Here is a 9,804-nt window from a genome sequence, read left to right as displayed (position 1 = left end):
TGCTCCCCATTCACACCTGAGACCCTGTAACACTAACGAGTCACATGACCCCGGGGAGGGTAAATGGCTAATTGGGCCCAGTTTGGACATTTCCACTTAGGGGTGTAGTCACTTTTGTTGCCAACGGTTTAGACATTAATGGCTGTGTGTTGAGTTATTTTGAGGGGACGGCAAATTTACACTGTTATACAGGCTGTACACTCACTACTGTACATTGTAGCAGAGCGTCATTTCTTCAGTCTTGTCACATGAAAAGATTTAATAAAATATTTACAATAATGTGAGGGGTGTACACACTTTTATGAGATACTGTATATATAGAGTCACCCAGAAAAATGTATACACATTCCAGGGAAAGAAAAATTTGTATAAATATTTTATTACTAAATTTATTGCTATACATTATAGATTAATATATATGATGATATTATGATAATATTATTAATATTACACTAACATAATATACATCATACTGTTTTTCTTTTCCTGAAGTGTATATACATTTTGACTCTGTATATATAAATTGTGAACATGAAGCCATAGTAACACGATTCAAGGTATCAAAAATTCCTTCACAGTTTCACATCAGCCATGTCTTGTCATTATTCTGACTGATTTTGAACCAAATCAGGTGAAAGTAAGGGAGAAAATATTAGTGATTTCAAAAAGTGACACACTTCCTGAGGCCAGTTGGTGGCGCTATGACCGAGACTCACAGTTGTCATATCTCTGTGATCAGCTTTCTATGCTTAACATAATCCTAAGGTTTCATGTAGATCACATAATGTACACAGAAGTTATTAGCCACTGCCTGTTTCGTTTTATTTGCCATAAGTTTAAGGGCTTCTCACGGCTGAACCGTTTGAGATCAAAAATCACTCATCAACTTTGCATTATCAATGTCTTGAGATCATATTAGCCTGGGTTTGGTGGCGGTTGTATCAATGTCTTGAGATCATATTAGCCTGGGTTTGGTGGCGGTTGTATCAATATCTTGAGATCATATTAGCCTGGGTTTGGTGGCGGTTGTATCAATGTCTTGAGATCATATTAGCCTGGGTTTGGTGGCGGTTGTATCAATTTCTTGAGATCATATTAGCCTGGGTTTGGTGGCGGTTGTATCAATTCTCTAGGAGGAGTATATCAAATTCCATTGGGTGCGTTTTGCAAACAACTCAAAATAACTGACTTCCTGTGGATTAGACTTAATGACATGCAGTGTGAAAGTTGTTCAGGTCAATGAGATCTAAGTGTGTACCAAGTTGTACATGGATTTTTGCAGCCTCTGTTTCTAGCCATCAGCCAGTGGGACGTGGACATCAGGGAGCCTGAGGCAGAGCGGCTCTTTTTAAGGCTTTCTGTAAGGGAGGAACTTTTTCTAATGCCATGAGACACGTTCTAAAGAACCTGCTTTAAATTCTCTGATCAATCTCTTCAGTATCATGCTGGAAATGTGTGTGTGTTTGTGTTTGTACAGAATATGCTGACAGTGCTGCTTGAGGACCTTTTCTATCAGCCTCTGGAGCTTTACAGCGATCCAGCAGCTTTAGCCTCTGCAGTGCTGAGCATCGTGAAGCAGCGTGTACAGGAGATGATGAAGACCATAGAGAGAGTCTGAGCAACATTCACACCCCTTTAACACACACACGCACACTTCTCTATCCCATTTGTTTTAAAGAGTGATCAGGACACAAATCTATTATTTGCTATTAGATATTTTATTATTATGCTATTAGAAGCTTTTATTAGATATTTAAGCTTTTATTAGATATTTAAACTTATCTACATTTTTTTAGTGTTCATGTGTGTGGAGTTTTCCTCTTAGTATTCTGATTATCTCTCACAGTCCAGTGATGTGTGGTAGGTTGATTGGCATCTATAAATTGTCCAAAGTGTGTGAATGTGTGTGTGTGTGACTGTTCCCTGTGTTAGGTTGGCACCCTGTGTCCCCTGGTCCCCTTGGTAGCACAGTTATCATTTCAAATGTGTACATCATTCTGTCCTGCCAAAACGCCCATAAGCTCAATTTTATTCTTGTACATAGAAACATTTTAAACACTGGACAGTAACACATCAGGCAAAATAGAATTTCTGTACAGGGAGGTGTGTATTCCTTACTTTATCATCATTTTGTTCTAGTTTACAAGACATAAAAATAACAAATGACATCAAAGTTTTAAAATGTTTAAATAACTAAATACAAAGACATTAACAACAATTTTAGTCAACATTACAGAACCGAGTGAACGGACACAAATGAATGACTTTTACATGAGACAGAAATTCTTTTTGCAACTTCAGTCCTTAAACAAACATCCTTTTGCACAAACACACACTTATAGAGTACACACTTACTCCCAGAGACTGTGGTTGCAGGTTGTTTCATTTCTGTAAAATGCACAAATTAAGATAAAATATGTAATAATGTTATAAATAAATGTTAAAATAATGTATATAAAATATAAATAATGCCATAAATAATAATGTTGGTGTAAGAGTTTAGAGAAGTAAAAACTCTATCAATGGCAGCACAGATGCACAGACACACACACATAAGTACACACACCGTGGGTGTATTTATCACACTGAAAATGATTTCATTTGTTCACAGAAGCATTTACAGATAAAATGCCGTACTGATGACAATCCTATAATTTGGGAGAAAACATTTATATCCTTATCATCTTCCTGATTGTAAATTTATTCATGAAAAAAACCTAATGTAAACCTAAATTGACTTCAAAACATATAACATCACGCTTTACTACACTTACATATACACATTATGTATATTCATATACAAGTTAAAATCTCCGATATTAAAAACAATTAAAGAAAGCAAGCCAACACAAATCCAGAAACAAAGACAAATAAGACCAGACCCTCAATTAAGACAAAAGCAATACTGTCCAATGTAAAGTTTTATTCTCTGTGCGTATGTTATGAGCCTTTGGTCTATTATTTGCGTATTCATGAAACATGTTGTAAGACTGTTGACTTTGTGTTTGGATTGAATTAAACTTCAGCATATGGAATATCAAATGCAGACACACGCAGACGCATGCAGACACACACTTACTTACCCTCAGTGTATCATAATCAGAGCACATGGGTGCAGGGTTCAGGGTGGTGTAAGTGTCACTGGCAGAGCTTTTAATATTCTAGTGGGGACATGAGAATTTAAAGAAACAATACACACGTGCACACACACACTCAACACACTCTCCTTCATACACACCCACACACACAGGTAGAAAGACTGTATACTTACTTGCAGTGTGTCATATTCTGGGGACACAGTCATGAGGTTCAGCGCTGTGTATGTGTCATCTCCAGGCGTTGGAACACACTGAGAGAATTGAAGAGAAAACCTCTTTAATTTTTATTTATTAACAGATTTATAGGAACTTTAAGAAGATTAAAACACGAAGTGAAAAGTTCTCTCAGTAGCTGAATGTCTCTTTCTGCTCTTTTCTTCCTCCTGTTCACACAAAGGACACAAAAACCAGGCTGTTCAATCTGTTCCTGCTTTATTCGTCTAATGTTTAACATTGGATTATGATTCTGGAATACAAAAAGAATTCAGTCACTCACTTAACACACAGGACGGCGATAAGAAGAGAGAGAAGCAGGAACAAGTGCAGCAGCAGCTCCCCATACAGCATACAGCTTCCACACTACAGCTTGGTTCTCTTTTAGCACAGGGACAACTGTTAGTGTTACCGGAAAACTTATTGACAGACAAATTATTTATTTAATTCTTTTTTAAAAGCAGAAGTGATTAAAGTGATTACTGTTCTCTGGTCATGTTACCAAGTAATTGCAATAAAAAAAAAGCAAACTTAAACATAAACTTCTCTTTTCTAAAAATAGTAGAAAACCTGATAGTACAAAGTGTTGAACCTGAAAACTGCTTGCGTAAATGTTTCTTATATTAAAAAACATTCCCACATGAGCAATTACACATTTTTTTTGCAATCTGTTTTAGTTCTAGTAGATATGAAACAATGAGGTATTACAGTGAGAGCCGTAATATAAACCAGGGATTTGTTTTGAAGCAGGAAGCAGGAGTAGAACCACATTTCAACAACAGCACTGTGCTGTATATACTTTAAAAAAACACACACACACACACACACACATTGTGCAATGCCTCATAAGCAATTCTGGATTTTCCTCTTTATTTATTTGACTGAAACCTAAATCCAAAGTGACTTATAAACAAAAACAAAATCCAAACCAAGCAAAAAGCTTTTTAAGATAAAGTTAAGTACCACCAGAACCTGAGCTACCACAACCTTCTAGATAATGACTGATTCTCACGTCTAACAGTTTGTTCAGGAGAGCGAAGATCCTCACGTCCTTTCACAGCACAGGAGTAGTTCCCTGCATCTTCGCTGAAGAAGAGGTAGAGTTTGTTGTGTTTGGTGAGTTTATCAGTAACAGGCTGTCCGTTCTTGTACCACAGGTAAGTGGGGCTGTTGGACAGAGTGCAGGAGGTGATGCAGCTCAGCGTTACTGTCGTCCGTTCTTCTGATGACCCTGCATAGTGACTCAGTCTTACCTGCAGATCTGAACGTGCACAAAATAAAGGAATGGGATTTAACAGATGTACAATGATGCAGAGAGACCAGATGTAGAGACAGTTAAGTGGGGGATATTAACCTGTAACATTAAGAACCACTCCAGGTCTACCCGAGATTCGGTTAGATGTATAAACTACTCTAAGCCGATATTCTCCAGAGTCTTTCTTTCTCAGCTGGTTCATTTTCAGAGTGCAGTTTCTGTCTTGCTTCACATATTCAACTCGATTAGTAAACTCATGCATCAGGTCCTTGAAGTCCTTAGAAGAATGCCAGAATACTTCTTTAACACTCTGTCCACTGGAAAGCACTTTTTCCACAATTTCCACTGAAGACCCTTCCAAAGGTTCCAAACTCTCTTGTCTGGGTAGGTCACCCTCATACAGCTCCTTCCAACACCTGAAATGGTAACAGGTCATGAAGAGATGGTTTAAAATTGATTTTAAAAGCTTCAGCCTCTTTCATAAACCATAACAGGAGTAAGCTTTCGCTGCCTACCTGCTGATTGATTGACTGATTCTCACAATTGCACATTGCCGTTTTACATTAGGTTAAATTAGTTACAGCTCGACATTATGTTTATAGGACAGTGTTGTATGTGAGTGTTTTTTCTCTTAACATGTTTTAGATTCAACCTATTTATTATCTATGCAAATTTTTCTATGGGACCATGTAGGGACTTTGCAAAACTAACCACAAATCATTTCATTGCAGCAAAATGAATACTCACACAGAGAAGGAGCTCGAATCTTGTTATAGCCGTGAACAGAGCAGGAGTAACTGACTTCTTCATCACTGCTTAAAGGGAAAGTTCCCTGGGTGTCTTTGTTATCCTGTATGTATTGTTGATCCTTGTACCAGTAGTACACATTAGCAGCAAAGGTTAGATGACAGGAAGTGTGGCAGATTAGAGCTTGACTTTTGTAGTGATGGATCACCTGCAGATCTAAATGAAGTTAAAGGTGAATATTTCATCACAGACATGTACAACAACACAGTTTATTCCGGACTAGCTGCTCTGTTACCTGTCAGAGTAACTCCAGCTGAGCTCACGTATTTCTCTCCTTTATCCGTAATGAGCATGAAGCGATATTCCCCCGCGTCTCTCTCTCTCGGGTCTGTTGATCTTGAGTTTGTCATCTCTGTGTAGTTCACACGTCCGGCGTAGTCGGAGTCTAAAGTCTTTGAAGCTGAACCAGAATCCAGTGGTGATGTTGATATTTGAGTAAGAGCACGTCAGGTTTACAGACGACTCCCTCAGAGCACAGATCTTCTCATGACTGCATGACACTTTCAGGTTCTGGATCCCTGACACTGAAACTGAATCGTTTACATGAAATATTAAAATATAATTAAAACAGCTTTATGTTTGTTATGAACACAGTTTCCTTTGAGGAAGATAAAAAGTCTCTCAGCAACATAACAAAGCTGCATTTTTTTCCCTTTTCTCCTTCAAGAGTAGAAAAAATGGCAGCTGGTGAGGGTGCGCTGGTATAAGAGAAATAAAACATACAGTCATTGTCACTGTGATTCGTTACTGATATCATCTATCAGGTCTGGTGAACTATGACGGATTATACCACTACGAATTACACAACCACTCAGCAGCTGTGGTGTAGATACACAGAGGATTATTGGTTTAAACCAGTGAAATATTTTACACATCCGAAAGGTTACTTGTAGATAATTAACACAACACACAGAACAAAAGTGTATTATATATACAGTTTATGAAAATAAAAAATAATAATAATCTTATTCACTGTCAAAAGATATGATTTTGCTTTTTTACAGATTTTTATAAACAGTCACAGGAGTCTTTAGATGCCACTTTTAACCTCCCTAAACCTCAAATAATTGTCCCTTGTCACCTATAGTACATTTTTATTCAGGGCTGATTAAGTGGATGTGGAGTTCTTTAGTTTAGACTTTTGAGACAAAGTCCCACAGAGCCAACATATACCATATAACAGAGACAGGTTCATATTAACAGGTGACGAAAAGAGCAACCCTACCTGTAATATTCAACAACAGGATCAGCAGCAGCAACATTCTGGATTCAATGTCTATAGTTCCACTTAGAAAGAATGTATTCTTACTTTTGGATCTTCTTGTAAAGATACATTTGAGGAAGTGGACAGTGATATGATGATGGTGTGTGTGTCTTATGAGGGAGTCAACATGTAATTAATGGGAAGTAAAAAGTGTGTGATGGAAGTTCCTGTCCTGTCATTAACCGTAAGAATGAAATAAACCTATACACTATTTAAATGTTAGTATTGAACATTTAGAAAATATGTATTATATATGTATCATATGTATTTATTGTAAAAAAAAAAAAATAAAAAAATACCAGTACACCATGATGGAGTCCATTTTTTAATTTTGTTTGTCAAACCACAGCAAAAAAAATTGCAAAACCAGTTGTGAAGTAAAAGGAAAATATGAAGCAATAGCTAGTGTTTTTCCCCACAGACGATTGTCTCAATACAGCTGTGTTTAAACCTCATAGAAAATGTGGCCCAATCATCATACTTCAGTGCTTTTAGATCAAATTTAGTCTCTCTCTCTCATATACATGATAAAATGCATCATCCATAATGTATTAATATAAACTTCTAATTTGCACTACAGCAGAAAATAAATGTCAGAGCTGCTGTATTAGAAAGTTAATCAACAATGTATGACCGAATAAAATCAAGAATTAAACTGATGGATAAAAACAAACAAAGAAAAAAGTCTTCATCATGTGTTACTGTGGCGGTGGAGACAGACAGGAGGTGGTTTGAACCAGCAGGTAACGTGATGATTCTCTTTGCTCAGGAGCAGGCAGAGAGCAAGTGGGAACTCCAGAAGCTGCTGTAGCCTACCACCTCTTCAGCTTGAGGACACATCTGGTGTATTCCAGCATCAAGTGGGCAGTCCTGTAGTGTGTTCGCCAAACACCTGAAGAGCACCGCAAACACTTCTGGTTACTGCAGCTCCATGAGATCGGTACTCCAAGTTACGATGATCGGTTAGCACAATGAAAGGATGATATGCTCCCTCCAACCAGTGTCGCCATTCCTCCAGTGCTGCCTTGATGGACAGCAGCTACCGATTCCCCACATTGTAGTTGGCTTTGGCTGGCGCAGGTTTCCAGGAAAAGAAGGCGCAAGGGTGCATTTTCTTGGGGGCTCCATGGTGCTGTGACAAAACTGCCCCTATTCCACAGCTGGATGCGTCTACTTCAACCACGAAGGAGAGCTTGGGGTCTGGATGGTGGAGAATGGGTACAGTGGTGAACCTCTGTTTCAGTGTCTGGAAGGCAGATATGGCCGAGTTTCTTAGGTTTTCCCCTCAGAAGGGAGGTTAGTGGTCTAAGCGACAAGGCTGTAGTTGCAGTTGAAGCACCGATAGAAGTTCGCAAATCCTAAGAAATGTTGCAACTCTTTGACCATGGTTGGCTCAGGCCAGTCTGTGAAAGCTTTCACCTTGCTCATGTCCAACTCCACCCTTCTCCTCAAGGTCACATACCCCAAGAAGGTGATGGTTTCCTTGTGGAACTCGCATTTTTCAGTTTTTAATGTTGGAGATTGCAATATTCTCTGGGAATGATTGCAAAACTTCCCTCTAGTGGGCTTTCAATTGATATACTGCTGCTCAAAAATTTTCACTACCTTCCTTAACCTAGCTTCCACTACTCTTTCCATAGCTTCATTGTATGGCGCATCAACTTTATCCCCCTATAGTTGCTGCAACTCTGCATGTCACCCTTATTCTTAAAGATCAGCACTAATACACTTCTCCATTCCTCAGGCATCTTCTCACTCTCTAAAACCCTGTTAAACAGACTAGTTAAAAATTCCACTGCCGCCTCTCCTAGACACTTCCAGACCTCCACCGGGATGTCGTCAGGACCAACTGCCTTTCCACTTTTCATCCTCTTCAAAGCCTTCCTGACTTCATCCTTTCTAATCTTATCTACTTTCTGTTCCACAGAGTTCACCCTGACTACTCTTTTTTCCCTCTCATTTTCCTCATTCATCAGCTCTTCAAAATACTCCTTCCATCTCCTCTGTACACTCTCCTCACTTGTGAGCACCTTTCCATCTCTATCCTTAATAACTCTAACCTGCTGCTGTAACTCCTTGTATTCCTGTCTATTCTCTTCAGTCCTGTCCATGTGCAATGTCCATCCTCTTAGCAAAGTCCACTACCATCTGTCCTTCAAGGTTCCTTTCCTTAACTCCAAACTTGCCCATCACCTCCTCATCACCTGTGTTCCCCTCACCAACATGTCCATTAAAATCTGCTCCTATCACCACTCTCTCACCCGTGGGAATAGTCTCTATCACCTCATCTAATTCACACCAGAATCTCTCTTTCTCCTCTAACTCACAACCTACCTGTGGGGCATAACCACTAACAACATTCAGCATCACCACTTCAACATCTAACTTCAGACTCATCACCCTGTCTGACACTCTCATCACCTCCAGAACATTCCTCACAAACTCCTCCTTCAGGACCACACCTACCCCATTTCTCTTACTATCCACACCATAATAAAACAGCTTGAATCCTGCTCCTATACTACGAGCCTTGCTACCCTTCCACCTGGTCTCCTGTACACACAGTATATCCACCTTCCTTCTCTCCATCATATCAGCCAGCTCTCTACCTTTCCCTGTCATAGTACCAACATTCAGAGTTCCTATTCCCAGTCCTAAACTCTTCCCTTCCCTCTTCTCTCTCAGTCTACGCACTCTTCTCCCTCCTCTACTTCCTCGACCAACAGTAGCCCAATTTCCACCAGCGCCCTGTAGGTCAACGGCGCCGATGGCGGTCGTTGTTAACCCAGCCTCGACCGATCCGGTATGAAATTCAGAGTACTGACAATTCGCATGGTTAAATTTGGCAATGTTTTACGTCAGATACCCTTCCTGATGCAACCCTCATTATTGATCCTGGCTTGGGACCGGCGCAGAAGTCACTGTACTGTGACCCCATGGCTAGATTACAGGCAAACAAATAAACTAAAGATGTTTAATGTGGATAATAAACTGTTTATTTCAATTTCTATTTCCTAAAATCCTGAACTGTATGGATCATTTGAAGGTTAAAAACAGCATTCAGCACTACAGTAAGCACTACAAAACTCTATCCAAGCAATAATACTGTAATAAAACACCAAAGTCATTCCTCTTCTGCTGTTTGATTTGGATGCAATGTCGGTTTA

The 9,804-nt window shown here is 39.2% G+C and overlaps 1 protein-coding gene and 1 long non-coding RNA gene across 2 annotated transcripts; both read right to left on the bottom strand.

The window, feature by feature from the left end:
• Positions 1-2,008: 2,008 nt before the first annotated feature.
• Positions 2,009-3,742, bottom strand: LOC131350698 (uncharacterized). The gene is made up of 4 exons (XR_009204293.1): positions 3,595-3,742; positions 3,272-3,481; positions 3,084-3,161; positions 2,009-2,388 (listed from the first exon to the last, which is right to left on the bottom strand). It is a non-coding gene; the product is annotated as an uncharacterized LOC131350698 (long non-coding RNA).
• Positions 3,743-4,152: 410 nt separating this feature from the next.
• LOC131350695 (uncharacterized) lies at positions 4,153-5,666 on the bottom strand. Its single transcript, XM_058385541.1, has 4 exons — positions 5,609-5,666; positions 5,442-5,529; positions 4,666-4,982; positions 4,153-4,572 (listed from the first exon to the last, which is right to left on the bottom strand). The coding sequence occupies exons 1-4, from the start codon at positions 5,664-5,666 to the stop codon at positions 4,289-4,291; spliced, it is 747 nt and encodes a 248-aa protein (XP_058241524.1). The 3' UTR covers positions 4,153-4,288.
• Positions 5,667-9,804: the final 4,138 nt, after the last annotated feature.

This window comes from Hemibagrus wyckioides, unplaced genomic scaffold (genome assembly GCF_019097595.1).
Source record: "Hemibagrus wyckioides isolate EC202008001 unplaced genomic scaffold, SWU_Hwy_1.0 Contig8, whole genome shotgun sequence".
Classification (NCBI taxonomy): Eukaryota; Metazoa; Chordata; class Actinopteri; order Siluriformes; family Bagridae; genus Hemibagrus; species Hemibagrus wyckioides.
Note: the sequence above shows the minus strand (reverse complement) of the source record. Positions and strands in the feature narration are given on the sequence as shown.